General features: G+C 39.6%; 1 protein-coding gene across 6 annotated transcripts in view; it reads right to left on the minus strand.

The window, feature by feature from the left end:
• GABRA4 (gamma-aminobutyric acid type A receptor subunit alpha4) overlaps positions 1 to 21,010 on the minus strand; it is a gene marked incomplete at both ends in the record, with an annotated part of 75,737 nt that extends 54,727 nt beyond the window's left edge. For 2 of the 6 annotated variants that reach the window (XM_080918121.1, XM_080918119.1), the window contains 6 exons: positions 2,889 to 3,032; positions 5,426 to 5,508; positions 5,666 to 5,886; positions 7,627 to 7,694; positions 20,361 to 20,479; positions 20,982 to 21,010. In XM_080918121.1, the coding sequence (XP_080774247.1) occupies positions 2,889 to 3,032; positions 5,426 to 5,508; positions 5,666 to 5,886; positions 7,627 to 7,694; positions 20,361 to 20,479; positions 20,982 to 21,010 (664 nt within the window). Of the gene's footprint in view, positions 1 to 2,888; positions 3,033 to 5,425; positions 5,509 to 5,665; positions 5,887 to 7,626; positions 7,695 to 20,279; positions 20,480 to 20,913 lie in introns of those variants that run through there. The other 4 variants (XM_080918118.1, XM_080918117.1, XM_080918120.1 and 1 more) reach the window with 4 other exon arrangements.
• Between the last annotated feature and the right edge of the window lie 1,564 nt (positions 21,011 to 22,574).

Consider the following 22,574-nt stretch of genomic DNA (forward strand, 5'->3'; position numbering starts at 1 on the left):
CATTTTGTCTCGTAATATTAACTGAGGCCAAGCCCTTAATGTCTTACCATCATGGCTGCCCATACATGTACTGAACAAGGACAATCCTAGTGGATGCAACACACTGAAAGATGGAAGCCTCATGAGACCTCAACCCTACACATAGAACTGTCAGCCAGTGAGGAGAGTGAGGAGTAGAAGGGGAGGTCGTCCCCTGGAGGAACTCACCAACTCCTTGTTCAGTGCCAAGTACACAGCCCTGAACACATATGTGCACATACATAACATTATAGAAACATAACTAAAAAATTTGTATTCAGGAATAAGCACACACACACACACACACCCATATGCACCTAAGAACAATGAGCCAAAGCAGAGGCCATGAATTTGAAGAATATGGACAGGTATATGGTATGGTTTTGAAGGGATGAAGTAGACAGGATAAATGTAATTATGATTTCGAAAATTAAAAAATGAAAACAAGAACAAATATGGGCGTTTCAGGGAGAGAAACAGTGTTAGTAATTTTTTAACAGGGTGTCTGGTTTTCTACAAAGCAATTCCAAACCACTGGATAATAAGATAAAATATTTCACCATGAGCATTCTCATGACTTAATTTTACATTTTAAGAAGCAAATTTGTCCTAGCCTCCTTGCTCCTGCTCCCTTCTCTCCACATTCCCCTCCACCCTCTCTCCACTTGCTCATGGCCTACCTCTACTCCCCCCCCATTCCTTTCTCTGACCTTACTCCCTCAGCTCCCCTCCCCATGCCCTGAATAAAATATTCTATACTTTAGAAAAAGAATTAAATTCTTCTCATTTCTTGTCACTTACTTCTAATTCATTTTCCTTGGGAATATAAATAATTGTGTTTAAAATACTGTACATTTTAACATATTTTGGAGACAAGTATTCATCAGTAAAAATGGCAGACCACAGCTTGCCAGCCTCTCATAAAGACATCCACCATCTGCAAAAGGTTTTACCTTGAGCACCTTGCTTCTGTATGTTTGTGATAGAAACACTGGTTATCTGTCTTCTTTACAAATTATTAACAATATGCACCAAGTGGCCAGTAACTCCCAAGATTACTAACTTTGCATGGATGAAATTGTGAACTTGACCTTTTAGAAAACCCCTTCACATGAGCATTTTATCAGTATATATCTTAAAATGAACAAAGAAAAAATATTTTTCTTTGCTTCACAGCATTGTTCAAGATCCTTCCATAAGTACTCTACTTTTGCTTGCTTTACTGATACAATGACATCCCAAGGCTTCTGAAAAAGTTTACAGAGCAGACAAGATCTATGAATTTTGGCCTTTGATATTGAATAACTGAATGAGCAAGAAAATATATTTATCAATGCACTTAAATGCATTATATTTACATATCTCCCAGTAGGAAAATTGAGACGGCCTTGGTACCATTTCCATGGCTACCATTTCCATCAGAATTTAATACAAGGGAGGGATTAGAAGTGATCCCAGTAAGATGATAACTGATGAATACATTTTAAACACCCCCATTCTCTAAATATTGGTTTAAAAGATCATACTCTGTCTGGCACAAAGGCACACCTGGAATTCCAGCACTCCACAGGCTGAAGATAAAGAAACTCCAGTTTAAGGCTAGCCTCTGCTACCTAGTAAGTTTCAAGATAACCTGGACTATATATTGACATTCTGTTAACAAAAGAAAGGTAGGGAATCACTATTCAAACCTATTCTTCAATGTTCTTCCAGTAGGAACTAGTCTTTCATAGGCAGTTAGGGTAGGAGGGTAAAGAACTCAAGGACAGCATCACCATTTTAATCAAACCATGTAAGGACTACGTGAGAAAGGACTCTTCTGTGTAACAGGAAAAAAAGCTCTCAGCAATTCTGAGTCCTCTGGCACCCTAACTTTGATGTTTCCAGATCCTAGACTTAAGAAACAAACTGCTGTTCTTTATATGAATACCAAATTTGTGATATTTTCGTACCACATTTTAAGTACATTAAGATAATTACCATTAATTTTTTTCCTGGAAATATTGTGCATGGAAGGAACATCATTTTGGAAGAAGGTGCAAGTAGCCAATTTTATCATTAGATGAGAAGCTAAATCTTAAGGTTCAGTCTATTCGTATTTCAAAATTCAAAAATCAACACTCTAGTCTCCAACCCACTTGTTTGACGATTTTAATATATACTCTAAATATAATTCGCAAGTATTCTTTTGGTTTTGCTTTTACTTTGAGCAAAAACGGCACCATAAAATCGGGCAGTATTAAAACAGTTGTTGAAAAGCACCACCAAATCTAAGCTCAACTTGTTTGCTCATATTTTGTTGAAAATAGTCTTAATATATTTAATAATTGGCTTTTGTTTCTAAGTAAGAATAATCTATTCATTCTTCCTGTCTCACCAACTCAGAGTTTATTTTAAACTGAAGTAAGATTATAAATATATCAGCTCTATTTCTGGAAAACACTGAATATTTCAATGAAAGCGATAGTATAAAACTCTATTGCTGATTCCAAGTAGCCCATTGACTTTTGCCATTAAGAATCTCACAGGGAGAGAGACGGGAGAACAAGGAGTTATTGCCATAAAAACATAAATATCTAAGTTGAAACCATTTAAAAAAAAAAAACAGCCTGAGGAGGCAAGAGGCTTGTAATACCCGACTGGGGAAGCAGAGATTAGATACTCTGGCTCAGTAACCTGTCTGTCTACTTTTCTCAGCAAGCTCCAAAGAAGTAGAAGACCAAATTAGGACATGGGTGGACCCTGTGTAATAACTCTCTTTGAGTCTTCTTTTCCTATGCACAGACATGTCCCCATACACATGGATGCACACATAAGTATGAACACACACACACACAAACACACACATGCATATGTGCATGCAATCTCACCTGTAATGGATTTGATTGTCTCACTTGATACAGTCTGCCCAATGAGGTCATACTGAACTAGGCTTGACGACTCTTTGGGCACCTCCACTGACTTCTCAGGGCCTTTGGTCCAGGTGTAGATCATCTCACTCTTGGGATATGCATCTAAATAAGAGCAGAGAGTATGCTGACCGTCAGGACTCCTCCCTTGCATATAATAAAAAATAACAGTGTCATAAATGCTCAAACAATAAACAACTGGAAAACAATGCTCATCAGGATTTTTTCAATCATGTTTGTAATTTAGGAAACTGCAGATCTTAATCAAATTACAGGGTGTGTTGTTTTTATGGCTGATGAGGTGACAAAACCTTAAACAACTGTAAAGCTACTTTTGTATCGGTGCATCTGGTCCTGTTTTTATTCCAATAAGGCAGATAGTTTGAAAAGCAGACTGAGCAAATCCCCTAAACTGTAGCCAGACTCCTGTGTCTTTCAAGTCTTATCTGTCTGTACTTGAGAAGACCTGACTTCTTTCACACCATACAGTTCTGTCTTCTAGAAATGGATAATGCTGCCTCCAGTAACACAAACAGAACCAAAACAAAGTTCCTTGTGAGAGTGCTCTCCAGGGCTCACCTCTTCTAGACTCTGCTTCTGGCCAGTGCTGAGGCCATTTGAAAAGCATTCTGCAGAGTTCAGACTATGCTGGCTGCAAAGCTCTCCAGGGTGCAGAGTTACACAACCAGTTCCAGTACCATCTGAATCCTGCAATTAAGGCACTTTCCCTGCTATCTTCAAAGAACCCTCCCCAGTGGCAATTCCAGTACATTTTCTGTTATTCCCTGTTCAGTGCAAAGGGAGAACAGCTGTTTGCATACCACTCTACCCAGAAGAGATGGCTTCGTTCATGCACAAATAAGTTCAAAAGAACCAGAACAAATTAGGTGTCATCCTCCTCTACAAGCATCCTTAAAATGGCTGGAACGTAGAAGGTCCTCTGTGAACTTGTTTAATTCTACAAAAGGAATCTGTACCCACAGAGGTTTTCCTTACAGATGACCTTGACAAACAAACTATGAGCCTTGAGTTATCATCCAGCACCACATAGCATCATATCAGCATTTATCTCTGAAAGTGTATTCAGTTTTACAGATTTAAACTTTTGCAGACTGTATTCTTATTTATGATTTTTTTTTTGCATTGGGAATCATCTATCAAATGCACCATGTTGACAGAATAACCTTTTTCTTGCATTGTCTTTCATATTCCTTTTATTTTAGGCTTAATTTAATAAAGATTTTTCTCTTTCCAAAAAAGTTAAGAATTAACTTACTCCGAAAAAAACATCACTTTCTGGTATGGCATACCTCCCTTTAAATTCTTAGTCTAGAAAACCAAAATCCTTTCCAACCTGTGGTTCCTTAATCATATTCAAAGCCAGAGAGCAGCAGCTTTGCTGTAGTCTTTGGAAGAGCATGCTTCAGTGAGAATTAGAGAGGTCTGGAGAGAAGACTTTCTGACCCCAGGAAAATCACTCTATGTTTTTTTCTGTTTCTCATTTGTCTCATTAAATGACTGGTCAGAGAGCAAACGACTTTCTCCAGCCTCAAGTTTGCACCACTGAGTGTGGTGATTACTAGGGTTATAAAAAGAGTGATGACTGCCGATCCTCATTAAGTCGAGCAACGAGCAAGAACACTGGTTTCCCAATCAGTGGAAGGAAGTCTGGAGCAGTAGTAAGACTGCCATCTATTTTTGGTAGGATCTGATTGACTCGGATGTTGAAAGCTGACCTCACAAGAGCAATCGCACTGTGTTGTTATCTCAGAGAAAGGAGCTTGAGGAAAAGAAGCTGCTTCTTCTTTACTACCCACTTATGTCCCCCTGGTGCCCCCATCTCTACTAAGGGTTCCAAGCACAGCCATTCCACATTTGCTCCTTTTGTGCCTGACCCACTGCAAGCTTTGATCACATGACAGCAGGCACTAGCTCTCCCATGCTCTATTCGGAGACCTCTTTAGGCCACTCTTACTAAAAATAATCTGTCAATGAGGCTGCATCTCTTTGTAAGAACTTTCTAAATCATCCCGGTTCAGCATCAAGATGGAGTCACACTCCTTAGCATAGTCAAAGGTATATCAACCACCGAATTCATTTCACACCTCAACTAGAGATTTATGAGAGCCCAGTTACTAAGTCACTAACACTACCTACCCTTTCCCAAGCGTTCTTTAAATGATTATATTTGCTGTAGAAACTATTAAATCATACCCCTTCACAGCAAACTACCTGTGCCATGTACCTGACCAACTGTCCCTGTATCCCTAAGTTTTAAATGTGTCCACACACTTATTAGTTATTCCCAGTCTTCCACAGCTGCCTGTTTTTAAAAAAGTAACTTAGTTTGTTACTTTATTAGTTTCCTAAAACTCCAGCTTTGTACAACTTCTCGAACAGAGGAGTTCAATGCTGGATAGTTGACATTGCACAGACGCATAAACATAAGAATAAACAGTACAATCCGGCATGTGAACAACCCTTTGACGATAACTTACAGCTCCCAAATTTCAATGGGCAGGCATGTCCATCCATAGGAAAGTCCACCAGTCTCATGGGACACTCCGCACTTATGGTGAGCCTGTTATGAAAAAAAATGCAAGGAAGTAAAGTCAACCTTTTTTAAAACTAATATTACATATTGCTAAAACAAAGAGATTGAAAGCAAGGAGGAATGGAAGAAGAGTACAGGAAGGAAGAGAGTATTGGGGTGAAGAATAAAAAGAAAAGTCTGTTACCTCATTGTGTATAAAATTGTGCCATTTCTCATAATTCTGAAGAGCTTATTTGGAGCGGTCATATTATGTGAGACAGATTTCTTTCCATTCCTGAAGAAGGTATCAGGAGTCCAAACCTTGGTGACCATCATATTGTTCAACCTCAAGATTTCAATGGGGCCATCATATTTTAGTCTTTTGTCAATCCATGTCTGTCTGAAGAACACATCCATTGTGTATTCCTAGGGGAATTAGTGTGAGACACAGTGAAGTCACAGGTGACTACACATAGTTATATGAAAAATGCACCAGAAGAAACTACCAGAAGCAGAGATAAAACAATAGATTCACAGCAACTATACTCTGTAGCATACATCTCGTCCCTTCAGCTTCTTCTGCATTAATAAGAAGAAAGTCATCATATATATTAGTAACCAAGGACTAATTACTGCAACTAAATCAAAACTGCCAACACCAGATAATTATGGCTGTGCATTACATTATATCAGAGAGGAAAACCACTTAACATGTAACAAGTCCCATTATATAATTGTTCATAAAATTACAGGTATTTCTTTAAGATGAAGCCAATTTTCTTTTTAAAGGATAAAGTTTTTTTCATGAGTATATTAAAAGTTATCCAAAGAACCCATGGTTTCAACCCATTAGGAGTCCAATAGTTACTCTGGAAATCAGTCTGTTCCTCAGAAAATTCGACATAGAACTACCCGAAGACCCAGCTATTCCACTTCTGGGCATATACCCCAAAGATACTCCAACATATAACAAGGACACATGCTCCACCATGTTCATAGCAGCCCTATTTGTAATAGCCAGAAGCTGGAAAGTACCAGATATCCTTCAGTAGAGGAATAGATACAAAAAGTGTGGTTGGTATATTTACACAATAGAGTACTACTCAGCTACTAGAAACAATGACTTGACGTAATTCCTAGGCAAATGGTTGGAACTAGAGAATATCATCCTGGGTGAAGTACCCAGTCACAAAAGAACAAACATGATATGCAGTTACTGATAATTGGATACTAGCCCCAGAAAGCTCTGAATACCCAAGAAACAACTCACAGAGTATATGAAGCTCAAAAAGAAGGAAGGCCAAAATTTGAAACCCTTAGCCCGTCTTAGAAAAAAGTGTATAGCATCCTCTTAGAGTGGGGTAAACCTAGGCCTTAAATCATTCATAATGCAAGAGCTAAGGATGCAGTCTTGTGGCAATCCTTGATATTGAAAAATCATTGTGTTTAATCTTTACACACCAAGAGAACTTTGACTAGTTCCATGTTACTTTTTGTTTTATATCTACTTTATGCTCATTATAACTTGTAAGCTTTCAAGTAATACTTTAAAACCTTTAAAAAATCAAGTACTGACAAAAACATATTCATACAGTTTTATGCAAAAATGCCTTTAAAATCTGTACATTTATCTTTGTTCTTTTAAAATAAAGTTGTTGAAAAACAATTCAAAGAGGAAAAAAATGAGTCCTAAAGTAAAGAAAAAATATAAAGCAGACTCATCATTACTTATTAAGTGTATTCAATGTAAGCACAACTAAAGGGAAGAAGTCTTCCCGACCATCACTGGCCCTTTTGACTTCTTTAAACGAGAGAGAAATAGAAGCAGAGTGTAGGAAGAGATCAACTGGGCCAGTGAGGACGATATCAGGGCAGTTAGAAGTATACTATTGTGCACACAACTAATTCTCATCTAAACTACTGGTGACCTCTCAGTGTCTCCTCCACGTTAACTTCCATTAACTGGCTGTGAAAACAGGTCAAGGAAAGGCTCTCTCTACTGAGAAAGATTCCAACTCAATAGATGCTCGAACTTATAGCTTTGCAATGCAGATGGGAAATCTTGCTCTTTATAGACTTCTAACCAAGCATTGGCTTTGTGTGGTTGACAATAAATATTAATTGCCTCTTTTCTGGCTTATTTTTCTTCAAACCGCAAATACCTACCATTTCCACATCAGACACGGGTCCAAAGCTGGTGACATATATATCAGTTTTCACTTCTGTAACAGGACCTAGTAAGTATGAAGTAAATAGGTGTGAAAAAATAATTACCAACATTACAGCCTTGGAGGATTAGATAATTAAAAAGTGAATACAAATAAGAAATGTCATGTTTTTGCATGCATTTTGACTTTCCATTGAGACAACGAATCTGTTTTTATATAAAATAAAAAGTGTAAAGTTTAGTTTAAAATGCAACCAAATCAATCCAAAAGAAAAAGAGAAAGAAAAACAGTGTTTGCATAAAAGGCAAATAGACACCCCATTACTTACCAAGAACATGTATCTACAAAGATACATCACCCCTGAGCACTATTATGACAGGCAGCACAGACACAAAAGCTTTTTAGCCTTAGTGATTTTTTTTTCTTTTTAAGAGTCCATCATCTGATTGGCCTCTAAAAAGAAGTGAGCTGTTCAGAGGAAGAAACAGCAGGGTGCAGGTGTGAAGAGAAGCAACACTGTGCTGAGAAGTGGCATTTGAAAGCAGTGTGTCTTTGGGGAGCTGAGGATCCTCCTAAATGACTTCCAAAATGATTAATGTCACCTTTAACAATAGGCGCATCATCCACTGGTGAGTGGGATCTGAGACAAGGTCCTTTGTCAGTTATAACCATGCGGGCTGTACCACCTGTAGGCTTCTCCATCTTCAGCAAGCTACTCACTGGCACCATTGCAGCACCCACACCTGTCTCTCAGAGTTTTTACAGCAATCACACGGAATGCTGAGTGTAGCAGCTCACTTGTATGGAATGGAGCAAAGCACATTTCATATCAGTTTCCCTCAGATGCTACTGATTCTCCACTAACTAAATAAATCTCCACTGAGAGCAAGTATGTGAATGTTTAGCCCAGAGGGAAAGGTCAGGATGCCAATATTGCTGACACACATAATAAAAGAATACCATCACTCTATGGATTTAAAAATATGCTTCCAATCTGGGAGTATCTGTAGTTCGGAATCTAACTCATGGTTTTTTCCAGTTGGACAAATTTAGTCCAATTTTCAAGTGCAAAGATTTTAGCAAGTATCAGACATATTAGCTAAAATTGTGACAGTAGTTATTACAGATAATTCAGCTTTTTACCACCAATAAAAATATGTAAATTGTTGACCTCCCAAACATTGTTTCCTTAAATGATGGTTGATAATGCTGCCTGGCTAGATAACAAGATATTATAACATCCGCAATTAAAGTAGAATATCACTTGAACGCTGTTGGGAAATTGGAATAATGAAAAGAAAAAGGCAAAGAACAATTTTGGCCCATGAAGCTGTAGGTTTGAAGTCAGCCTCATGAAACTGAATCTATTCCTTCCCTCTACAAATGGAGGGCTTGGCCGCAGAAAGGCAGATCTAGGGAGAACGAGAAAATTATTTATGGAATAAATATCCTAAGAAACACACAGCTTTTGGAAGTATAATGAGAACAAGATGTAGCATGGTGCATGCTTTTATTTTTACATTATATAAAGTGCAGCCCCTTAGAAAGCATAGACATTAATTAAGCTTCTCTTTCATTGGGAAACTGGAATCAACCACCAATGGTGATAAATAAGCTCATTAAACTCGAACAGGTAATTCACGAACCAAGGAATTTATAACTTTTGAACCACAGAAGACTGAAATTTCATTCAAATTGGCTCAGAACCACTGTCATTTCTTTAGCAACAATGTCAAAGGTATCAAAAGGCAAAAATCTTTCCTTGCAAAATGGGGGCCGTGGGAGGCCAGCTCACACAAACAATTAAAAATGGACAATATCCTGACAGATGTCTGCTTTACCAATTTTGGTAAAGTGAAAGTTATTTCTGGGATAGATTTGACTTACTGTTCCTCCAACATCACCTGAGAATCACCTGGATAGATGGTTAAGGACAAATTGCTAGACAAAACCCTGGATCTGGTGACATGGTAGGGAGAAGGTTGGACCTAAGAATTTGCAATTTATAAAAAGCAACTGTCCAGTTTTCTTTTGTTTACAACCACTCCAGATGTTTTCCATACTGTGTTTACAAAGTTTCCTATGAAACGCTGACCTCACAGATGTGCAGACAGTGAGTGTGACAGGAGCCTTCGGGAGAAGAACAGGGACAATAGTTTATTTTCCTTATTATCAGCTTGTCACTTGTGTGAGTTTCTGCTAATCTGGGGGCTGTAATCAGCCCATGATAAGAAAACACATTATACATTATCTCCCTAATTTCTACTACTTTGCAATAGTTCCAAAATACTGTTCTCCATTCAGAATCACAATCTTAGTTTTTGTGTGTGACATTATCTGACATTTGTTAATTGATTATGCTGTGCTTTGAGATAGAGTGAGATTCAAAATGCATGTGACTAGTAAAGAAACATCTTAGGACATGCACTCAATACATTTTTGCATGAGCAGCAGCTACCTTCCAGATTCTAGAGGAGTTCTTTGTTTCAAGAACACACCATGCAGCTGCGAGAGTCAGAGATTAAGCGGCAAAGCAATAAACGATATGAGGACGTAGTTACTGGAGGATGGAGTCCAGACATGGAGGAAAAGCAGAGACATTGAAAGTAAGTTTACGGTTGTGTTCAGAACTGCTGCTTCAGAACGTTGAACTTCAGATAAGTCCTGGAGCATATATATATATATATATATATATATGCTGGAAAGGGCTGGGGCAATAGCAAGCAAAAAAAAGAAAAAAAGGTATTACTGTTTTCAAGGACTAAACAAGGGGCCAGCGGGACAAAACAGAGTGGGACACTGCTAAGGAATCGAAGCCACCAAGAAATAAAACCAGGGTGCCATAGATGGAGCCAACTACCTACTCCTGAGCCCTTTTTTAAAAATTGGCATATTTTAAGTAACACATTTATCACACATGTTACACTGACTACTGTTTAAACCACAAGCAATATGGCTTACAGACTGCCAAGGGATGGTCTGGAGATGAAAAACAAGAATTCTGTGGACTTAAGTTATGTTCCCCTCACATTCACATGTCAGAGTCCTAACTCTCAGTGACTTCTAACAACTACTTTTGGAGACAGTGCTCTAATAATGTAATTGCATTAAAAGGAGGTCTTGGCACCCAATTCAATATGATCGACTGGTGGCTTTATAAAAAGGAGAGATGAGAACATAGAAACCCACCAAGTGAGAAGCAACACAGATACACAGAAGACACTTTCTCCAGACAAACAAACCGAGCTTGCTGATGCCTTCAGGCTTGTAAAGAAATGAGCCTCTGCAGTTTTAGCTAACTGCTCTGTCATATTTTCTTAAGGAAGTCCTGCAAAAATGAGCATCTAAGATGTCATTTTCCTTCTTGTCTCTCTCTGGGGTTTTTGTCTGCTGTTCAGTTTCACTCTAACATGAATGCAGACTGCAGTAAGGACATGGACCCCATAACTACTGGCAGACCATCAAAGTAAGAAGGAGATATATGATCAAATTATTTATATAGTTTTTAAAAGAAACACATAGGCTCAGGGTGGAAAATGATTTATAGGGAGGCAAAGAGCAGGAAAAGGTCCATATAAGAGGTCGTTAACCTACTCAAGTCATCAGGGCCAGAGTCCAGAATGGGGATAGAATGTGGACAAATCACAGGGCATGTGTTGTGTACAGTAGCTTACAGAGGGTGCTTTACTTAACCAAGATATAAAGAGCAAAAAAAAAAAATAATTATGTATTTAAACTCTATTTTTACACCACAAAAAAATCTAGATTTTTTAATCTGATATTTTAATCGTTATTCAACCCTCCCAAACTGCTATCATAACTATGAGAACTGTATATGTATAGAAACTGGCTTCCCAGAGGCTGATGGCTATCTGTACATTCTCTTTATTCAAAATAGTCTCTCAATCTTCTTGAGATCCTTTGGTGTTTTACTTTAGACCCTTAGAATCTGCCTTTTCAACATTAATGACTGAGATGAAATCTCAGTCCCTTTCAAGTCCCAAATATGTAGAAATGAGGTGCTGAACAATTGTTTACTTATGTTGCTAATATCATCAGTAATAATTTTCCAATGCTTCCAGAGCAAAAAAAAAAAAAAAAAAAGTAAGACTTAGACGCTGCATAAGCTAAAAACATTTCCCAATTAAAGCAGAAACTGTCTGGTTTATATTTCTATTCTCACAAAAAAAATAATCTGCCACTTGAAGTGCTATAGGTCTCTGTTAAATCAGTTGTCATCGAATAATGTTAGCTATGTAATTAAGAATAACTTTTAGAGACGCTTCCTCTAATACTACTAGTTAAGATGTTCAAAGCAACCTCGCAAAGTGCTTAAGTGCATAGAAACTACACAATTTGAGATTAGAAAGATTTCTTCCTATGATTGTAGACGTATTTGGAGAACATCAAAGACACCAACCCCCCCACACACAAAAATCCTACTTCATTTATACAGGAGATATATTAAAATACCTTTTAAATCTTTCGGTGAGGTGGCATGTTGACCCTGCATGTCTGTTAGGCAAAGAGAGTGATCTTCACCAAGTGTCAATCAGACAAGACTGTTAATATTAGGTTTAGGAAAATGGTCCTATTTAACTGGCTGGGGAGGTGATTAAGAAAGTATAAGATAATCTCCAACAATTTACTCAACACTGGGAGGCCTAGTTAAAGCTATCAACACCTGATTTCATCTCCAATAATTCTGTAACATTTGCTGTCACATCATAAGGATTTGTCAGTCCTACTTTTCCATTTTATCTTGCCAGCAATGCCCCTGAGAAAACATTCCTACTTTTCAGCCATCAACACCACAAGTATACCAGCATCTTACAAAGCTCAAGGGATACCCCAAACTAATGAAACTTTATAAACTTAGGCAGAAAAAAAACCAGCAACAACACAAAATTTGCAGAGAGATTATAAATATGTTTCCAATTTTTTCTTCACATTAACAAGGTATGAAAATAGGGTAGTTACTGGAGATTAGAAAGACAACAGATACCCATTGATTTCATCAACAAAGCAAAAAATAGCTCAGGGTTCTAGAAGATTCCTTGCTCTTAGAAGACATTAAAAATCAGTGCTTTCTATATTTTATCACCCTTCTAACAATATTCTTTACGGTGCAAGCAGTAAACATTTTCAATAACAGAAGCAAAAGACTCTATGCAGTACGAATAAAACATTAAAGCAAATTTATAAAATAAACATTCCTGTATGCAATAAAGATTTTAAAAGATGTTCGTTGTTATTTGAACATGATGAAAACAATAAATATTAAAATTATCTCAAAATATAACGCTATTTCAAACATTTTCAACCCCCCACCTTTTTCTCCCAGTACCAAATTATATGTGGATCTAGAATTTATGTTCATTGTAAGACAGAGATTAATTTTGTAAATGCACCATAGAGAAACAGTTTGGCATTGTATCGTCAAGTTGAACTCCCACTTACACTAAGAGCCAGAATAATCCACTCTTTGATATACACGCAAAAGAAACTCTTGCACATTTACAGCAGGAAATTTGGGCCAGAATATTCACAGCAATACAATCTGGGAAACAAGCAAAAAAAAAAAAAAAAAACCTCACTGCCAACAGAGCAGACGAATAAGACAGTTCTTATGCAATGCAAACATCACATCACATAACAAGCAAAGAAAGAATCAATAGCACTAGGCAACCAAAAAGAATGAATCTTAGCAAGGCACCATTAGGTCTAAGGCATGGCAAAAGCTTATGTATAGCAAATTAATTAAAGACAGTCACATGCTTTAAGTACACTGTAAAAAAAAAAATAAGGATAACCTAAAACACCGATTAGAGAAAGGCTGGGAATAAAGTAATGAGAAAATAGAGAGGGGAAGAGGAGAAACATGAGGAGAGGTTTGAGGAGATGGGTAGCAAACTAAAGTTCATATTAGGGTCTGCTCTTTGGGCTGGATGCTGTTGAATGAGTATGGTTACTTTATTTAATGAATCAATGAGTGGAGGGATGAAAACAAGTTACATATAGATTATAGTTACGTATAGATTATAGTAGAAATATATTATTAAACAAACATTATGTACCTAAGACATCTTTAAATATATTCAAAATGTCTAGAATACAAAGCAACACTATTTAACAATGTATAAATATAAGCTAAAATGTTTTTATATACAATCTGAAGACTCACTGAAGCTTTACCTAGAACCGCACCAATTGATCAATATCCTATGATCTATATTTGACATAGTTTATTTCAGGATATACCAGATGTATTAGTATTAATATGTTTGTATTCCAAAAAAATTTTATATCTGATAGCATTAAAATGCTTGTTTTCTTATAAACTTGGGTAAAGTCATCTTTCTTCCACATGCTCCTTCATTCTGTTCCAGTAAGCATTTTTCATTATCAGTTATACAATTTATATTTCTAACCTTAAAAAATACTTTCAAAGTATTCCAAATATTTATTTCCATATTATTTAAAAATATCCTTCTCCCATTTATATTTCTGGGAAAAAACATCAGTACAAACTGCCCCAAATCTTCCTTCCTGTCCCTTCCCCCCTCTCTGCTGTATTCTGATTCACTGAAATTTCTCTCGGAACCATGAGTTTTCCCCTAGCAACTCCATTGTTCTCACCAACTTTAAAAGCTATGCTTTCTCTCCCATTTTAAATACAAAGTTCTAGTTCGTGAAACACACTATGTAATGTTCTATACTTAGGCTACAATCTCAAAGTGACAATCAGCATGTATATCTTTTGCCAAAAATAAACTATAAAAAAAGATTATTTCAAAAATGGTCAGTTGATTCTATCTACACCATTTCTCTACTCATTAGTACAGATGCCTGTGTCCCCAAGTGATCTCTGTCTGTCTCTGTGTCTCTGTGTCTGTCTCTGTCTGTCTCTCTGTCTCTCTGTCTCTCTCTGTCTCTGTCTCTCTCTGTCTGTCTCTCTCTCTCTCTCTCTCTCTCTCTCTCTCTCTCTCTCTCTCTCTCTCTCTCTCACACACACACACACACACACACACACATACTTCACCAATGCACATTATGCCACAAAACTGCTTTTGTCCAAGTCATCTACCTCATACAAATCGTGAAATCTAGTGGTCATTTTAAGCCAATGTCTCTATTGGTCTGTTTGTTAGCAACTATCATTTCTCCTAAATTACACTCCTAAAGCCTTATTCTCCTACTAACACATCATAGAATACCTCTCTCTGCTCAGACTCCCTTCTAGTTCTGTGCCTCTTAACACTGGAGCCATCAGAGCTCAAATATAAGTATTTGTGCATTTCTGTATCATCTTTAATCTCTTGCAACCTCTTTTGTCTTAAGATAGCAAATACCATGTGTGTTGACACACATGCAGGATATTCTCTTTGGAATTAAGTAACCATGACTTTATTGTATGCACATGCAAGGGCTTCTACTATAACACCTAAAGGTATTCCTTTAGCTATTTAAGCCAAAACTTTACTCAGTCTCATTTCTTCCATTTCTCACAAATCCTGCATTATAACTGTCATTCTCCATCTTAAAAGACAAAACAGGTGGAAGACAACCAAGTCTTAGTAATCTTACTCTGCTACTAGGTTGGTTCAAGTGTTAACCATCCCGTGCCTGAGTGATTGTAAAAAGTTCCCATCCATTCCCTCTTCTTTCTGTTCTTGACACAACCTCCCTAATGAGCCTTTTCAAACCTCACAAATTCAGAATGTGGCCCTGATATAATCCTGCCAAGCCAATTGAATCTAGTATGACTTAGAATAAAAACAAAGTTGACATGCCTGCCTACAGAGCTTTACAGACCTCTTCTTTGTTATGACCCTTTCTTCCTGAGAACTTTTATGTGCACAGCACCAGCTCTGACTTTCAGGCTTCCCAGGATTGTTCCAAGAGCCCTTGCTTACCAGAAATGTGCCCCATGTTCTCATGCCTCTGTGACCAGGGTTCAGGTACCACTTTATCAACAAAGACTTCCTAACTGTAGAATTAAACCCACATCCCCTGCCACGTTTTCCATTCACCGACTCTACTTACACTACTTAGTTCATTTTGTGTTTTAATTTTCTGTCTCTTCTACTAGCAAGTGAGCCAGGGAGGAAACCTGGACTGTCCCCTATAACTTCAAACACCACACTTGCTCAGTTTCTCAGAATAGAAATCATGGAGCTATTTTTACTTCCCTTGATCATTCATATTAAATATGTCATCATTTTGTTGAATTAAAATCCCCAAAATATCTCATCTTTGTCCATTTATGTCCATCTTTCCTACATCTTCATCATCTACATAACGATGAAGAACAACAATAACAATACAACCCTGCAGCACAAACACTGCTTTCATGTGTCGCGTGGTTTCCTCTGCTTCTAAACCTTTCTTCAGTTGTCACCTAGACGGGTCCTTTCACGAGTAGGTCATGGGAAGTTAATGCTTTACCTCCAGTGGATCACAGGTTTACTAAGAAAATCATCCAGAGTACTTCATAAAATTCACCATTGGTCTTTTATTAACGTGGCTTCTGCTTGCAATTCCCATCTAACACCATAATAATCCTGGCCCTACATTCGAACAAGAAGGGCTTCAGAAATCATTCATTCTCATAATCACACCAACCTATTTTCCATTTATTCATATTTCATTTGTTTTGTTTGTCTGCTTGTTGAGTTGCTTTGGCTTTGATGGTTGTCTACTTGCCCAGGGATAACTTTTCTCTTACCCTTTCCTTCCTGGCACCCTTTACTATTAATTTGAAAGATTTGTTTGATCATCATCTCTATGTAGATTAGATTCCTTTTCCACATTCTTTTTTTTTTTTTTTTTGATGCTACTACATTGGCCTGAGATTACTCCTTCTACTTGATACAGTATCTGCCCACTGGTATAACAAATGAACAAATATGCCAATCGGCGACTCTGAGAATGTCACTATCTCTTTCTGTTCCTCTACTTTGAAATATTCATTTGGTTTATGATTATTAATCATGGTTTGACATTCAATTAATTAAGCTAGCACATGACACAGGGACTTTCAGATTCAGACACAGGTCATCTGAAACCTTCATAAGAACAATTCAGTTCGTGTCAGAGAAATAGACCAAGTTCACCCAAATGAATACAAGTTTCTATGCTTTCTTCTCCATTTTAAATACTATTATTTTTCTCTTTTGGAAGTTATAATTGCTTATTTTACCTTAACCAAGTAAGGAGAGTTATGTTCAGGACAACTGACTCTTGGTACACAGTATTGTGTGAGAATGCCTTGAAAATGGACATACACATCAGCCGTCTTGACTAAAGGTGGAAGATGGGATGTGACCTATGACTTTGTACATTATTAACCTTAGCTATTATGGACAATTTTATAGATGCTCTCTCAGCCTCTTTTCTAGCAGAGGGATAATGCCTGTCTGGAGCATCTCGGTGTTTCTGAAACAATCTTATTATTTATGACCATGATATAAGAAACACTACTATACTAGTGAGCAACCTTGTGAAATTAATGGCTGTCTTGTTTCCATATCAATGTAAGGTTATGGAAGAGCATCTAAAGCAACCGCCTATATTTTTAGTATTGATTTCTTGAGATTAGATTCCCCAAGGCTCTACGGGTGCCTTAGAGAAGTAGAAACTAGAGAAAGGCAGAATTCCTAAACTATCTCCTTGTGGTCAGCTACTTCATTTTATGAATCCATACAACTGTGGTCAAAGTGGACAAGAGACAGAAAGGACGACTTTCTAGTTCCTCTATGACAAAGTCAATGTGGGTGCCACTTCTAAGCAGGAACAAGCTATATCAGCAAGATAGGAACTGACTCATCAGAAGCTGAAAGACTTGTGCCCTTCAGAAGGTTCTCTCCACTGTCCCTGCTCTGTTCACCTCTCCCCTTTGCCTCCCCAACAGGCGAATGTGAAGATCAGAGAGAGGAGTTCCTGGAGGGATGAAGAGAAGAGAATCATTTCAGCTCCCTTTATCTCCCCACAGCAAGCTGTGCTGCTGAGTTAAAAATACATAATTTGGTTTCCAAATCTATTTCAACCTCTGCCTGGCCGACTGTGTAGTCACAAACCATCCCGGTTACAATTCACATCTTTGCTTTTAGCTTTATTTGAAATTGAACCCAGCTAAGTTGTATAAACAGATAAAAAGTAAATGTCCCACAAAGAGCAGAAATGGGATTAAAGGAAGCAGGAAGCGAATCCATATTTATAGTGTACTGTGGTCAAAATCTGAATGGTTTTTATCTTATTTTTAAATGCCAAACTTTCGGCAAAGTATTAAATGTCAAGTCACAAAAAGGATAAAAGTTTGGCATATAAAAATGTATGTAGGAACAGTAATGTTTCATTTTATTTTCCATAGTTTACAACAGAACCTTCATGTTAACAGATAATCCATGTCCTGCAGGTGATAATTATCCTGCTGTCACATGGGGACACTATGTGCTTACAGAGAATGGCCCATATCAGGACAGCTTTCACCATGGATATCCCTTAGATGGTGTTTCTTCTGGTAACTTCATTAGTAATTATCAGCTAACACTCAAAGTATGACGATGGTTTACAGTGATGGCCAGATGAATAAGGATGATGTCTCAGCAATATTCAGTAAAATGATAATGGCCTTGAGCTACTTAGGCACATTACAGTTGACCTGACTCTAACACTCATATTCTGGTCTACCCAGTGTTATGGGAGAGAGTACATGGTAAAAATGCTCCTCTACAGCAGATCCCTTTCTTTGCTTTTTTAATAAGTTGTCTTACAGCCAAGAGAGCATATTTTTACTTTCAACACTTACTAATAAAGACATCTAGAACCAGCTATAAATTGTGCTTTCGTTTATGAATATTTAAGGTACATGAGTTATATTTTCCTTACTTTTGTATTTAAAATGTGAGCTTAAAAACCTTTCTGGGAAGATAAAGCCTCTTTTACTGACATTCTACAGATTCAAGTGGTATCGCATGATCTGGAACATTCTCCACAAAACTATTTTTGATCTAAAATGATAATTTTCTAGTCACTTAGGAGAGCTCATACTTTGACAAATGATTCATTTCTCTAATGAAGTCTCTCTTCAGATATGCATGAAGGCAAAGGTAGTGTGGGCAAACTATACCTGGAGAAACAACGGGAACAAGAGCGGGAGAAACTTCCATCTTTCCCAACCTTCTTTACCACTGGCAATACACAGACACCAAAGACATCACCTCACTACTTTATAGACTCCTCCCACCCACAAAAAAAAAAAATGCAAAGAAATGGACTGATGGATTTGAATGCTGGAGACCAGATTTCAGCCTTTAACTAATGTGTTATGTGTCCCGTGGAACTTTCTCCTTTAATGTCCTCCTCTGCCCTGTCCTCGCCCCAGTCTATCCAAGTCTGCTTTACCCCATGATCCTTTCTCAGTCCACACTCCTTCTAACTCATAGCCCATGTGCTCCCCACTCCGGGATCCTATTTTATCTGTTCTCCCACTCCTTCCCTCCTCCACAGCCTCAGCTGGAGGCACAGAGCCCTGCCCCCATGCTGTAGGCTCACCTTTTACTCATTACACCACCCAGTGTAGGACATCCAGTCAATCTACTATCTTTGTCCTGGAAGTACAAAATGCCACCCGGAGTTCAAGTCCATAAACTCAAGTTTAACTTTCCGAGCCGGTCAAATGGGGTCAGCAACAGCTTTTTCTTGAAGCTGTCCTGAGTTAAGGGTAAAGGACACAAAATGCCAATCTTGTTGAACCTAATTAAACAATCACATTAGCAATGGTTGTCATTGTTAGAATTCCTATCAGTTCTAGACTTTGGGTTACTTTAAGTCTGAGGCTCTCTGGTTTAACTGGATCACAGAAGAAAGAGCAGGGCTTTGCATTCAGAAGAGTGAACCAAGCCAAGTGGTGTCTTTCTTAGCCAGTTACGTCTCTCTGATGAACAAGACTGCTTGGCTAGATTGAGGTTGAGTTCTTTCTGGATTCAGAGTCTAGCAGCAAGCTTGCCCTACAGAAACCCGTTGAATATGCAAAGGAAACCTGGTATGAGAACCAAAGTGCTGTGAATGTGTGTCTCTCTAACTACGCCTTTTATGGGTATTGACTGAAGGAGGAAATAAAGCTAATCACTTCTGAAGCCTTCCAGGAGGAGGAGAAAGACCAAAGACCTGATCCTCAATGAAAGCAAGAAGATAGCTGGAAAGGACTGGGCTCCCCAGCAGAGCAGCCAGCTTCATTGCTGTGCCCCAGATTCCTGTCCTAGGTAGAACACAGGGTGAACCTTTGGCAGAGACAGGGACACGTGGGAGGAAGAGACCTGGGGCTAGCTGCTGCTGGAGCAACAGTGTACCTGGGCAAAGTGTGCAGATTCAAGGAAAATCCGTGCTCGGTCTCAGAGAAGCCAAGCAGCCATGGGACAGCAGCTCTGAGTTCATTTTTGACTTCCCAGCCTCCCCCATCCTGCAGTCAGGTCTCTAGAGGTAATTAGTGTGGGGGAGGCCAAGCTCCTGAGGGGGCAGGGAGATAGGAAAGTACGGTGGAGGCGGTCTTCTTGTCATAGGTCTCACTGAGGAGAGGAAGAGAGAAAGGGGGGGGGGGGAGGCGCTCTAGAGAATGACTGGTTTTCATTTTTTGCACGTGAGGCGTACCTAATGATATTTCCACAAATAGACAGGCAGACCAGAGACGGACAGACAGAGCACACTCGCATGTTTTGAAACAATCCGTACCCCCAAATCCAGGACGCAGCCTGTTGTCATAACCATCCAGCAAACTGTCCAGGATACGGGTAAAATTTTCCGGGCACAATTTCTCGTCCTTTGAATTCTGTCCTGGAGATTCGTTTAAACTGCAAGCGCAAAAAAAAAAAAAAAAAAAAAAAAAAAAAACAGGGGGTGGGAAAGACTATTTTAAGAATGGAGCTGAGAACAGGTGGAAACGGGGTACCTTCTAGGGAAAGAGTCGCTGGCCTTAAGCTAAAGGGGGGTTGGGGGGGTTGGGATGTGGAGAACCAAAATGGTCAGGAAAAGAGCATCCCTAGGCAGCAGGCACCCCCAGGCAGCAAGTAGCCCATCACCCGCGCTTCCTGTACCAGACTTCCCAGGGGTCTCTGAGTCTACTCGGTTAAAGGAAAGCTTGGCTTCAGCCCAGATGGCACTGAAGACGGGAAGATCTGGTTCTCTGGGAAAGGAAGAATGGCCAGAAGGGTATTTTGGATGTGGACACTTGTCCACCTTCCCCATGCACCCCCACCCCATGCTTTGACCCCCTCTCAGAACTCACCAAGCCGCCAGGCACAGGAAGTGCAGGAGGGCGAGACTGACCCCGGAGCACAGCGCGATCGCGGGTACCTTCTGGACAGAAACCATCTTCGCAACATGCCATACTTTAAGCCTGTTCACGTTTCCAGCCTCTCAAGATGCCCTGTGCAGGGTGCGAGGAGAGGGCAGAGTGGCTCCCGCGGCGTGCGCACACTCGCGCTCACACTCGCCCGCGCTCACACTCGCCCGCGCTCCTCCAGCCTAGCTGCGGTGGGCGTGTGTGTGCACGCGGCCAAGGGAGGCGGGACCTGCGCGCCCGCCCCCTCCCTCGCTGCTCGAGCCCAGGGCGAGCTGGAGCTGGGCGCTCAGCTCCGTACCTTGTCCAGCCTGCAAGCGCTGCTCACCAGTGAACTTGGGAGCTCCTGCCACGCGAAGCTAGGCAAGTTTGTTCCAACCTGTAACTCAGGGGATGCTACCCAAGGTCCTTGGTCCCTGCTCAGGGTCAGCGATTCCACAACCCCAACCCCAAGTGGGTTCCTCGCCACTGGCCTGGCCAGACTTCCCTTCTTTCTGCTGGTCTCCCTCCCTTCACCAGGGTTTTGGTTGGAAACAAGGAAGCGCCTTTCTCATAGGTTGTTTGAGGACTTGCCTGTGCCCACTGCGGAGGATGTAGGTGGAGAAAGGGCGGGATGAGAGGCAATGCGGGGCGGGGCGGTGGGAGGTTAGGGGACAAGAAGAGAACCCACGTGGGTACCACAGCCTCTGGGACCTCCCGTTCGGGGCGGGGAAGGGGTAAGGGAGGGGGAACTCTAGGAGGCCTGGCAACTATGGGAAGGGGAGATTCTTTCTACTAACCTGGGAGAACTTTTGCCAAACTGTTGGACAGATAAGGAGAATACTGTGCATCTGTGGAGATAGCGTTTTAAAGATAACAGATTTTCTTACTTTGCTCTACCCAGATCAACGCACACTAGGTCCTACCCACCCCCCACCCCCACCACTTCCTTTTGCAACTCTACCCAGGAACTATGGGCATACAGACCTGCTACCTCTTGAAACCCTTCTGTTTCGGAATGGAACTGATTGAATTCCAGAAGTTGGCAGCTTAATGAAGGAGGCAAAGGTGGCTGGGTTGGCAGGGGAGAAAAGAGAAAGAGGAGGTTGAGAGGTGTAGAAGGATGGAGGGAAGGGGGAGGCGAGGAAGAGGATGAGAGAGGGTGAGAGGGATGGAAGAAAAAAGGATGTGAAAGTGAGGAAGGGAAAGAGGGAGAAAGGGAGGGAGTCAGAAGCAGAGACAGACAGAAACAGAGACAAAGACAGAGAGGTGGTTTCTTTCACAACTTGAAAGAGAACCCTAAGCAGGATACCTTTAATGATTTATGGAATAAAAACAAATACATGGAACAAGCCTTTAGAAAGAACACTAATTACTAATTATTGGGGGGAGTGTCCTTTACTTTAATGTGATGCAAAGTACTGTTTCGATATATGTGTCAGTGGCATAAGTAATTTCCATACTATTGTGTTCTGTTTAGAACACTAATGTGTTGCTCAAATTTTATGACTAGTGGGGTGCTAACATATGGAAAATTTAGAAAAGTGTTCTGGGGGTGTGGGGGTGTTCCTTTATTCAATTTCTTAATTGTTTTTCTTTCCAAAAGAAGGCATATAGTGTCTATAAAG

This window comes from Micromys minutus (assembly GCF_963924665.1).
Source record: "Micromys minutus genome assembly, chromosome: 1".
Taxonomy (NCBI): domain Eukaryota; kingdom Metazoa; phylum Chordata; class Mammalia; order Rodentia; family Muridae; genus Micromys; species Micromys minutus.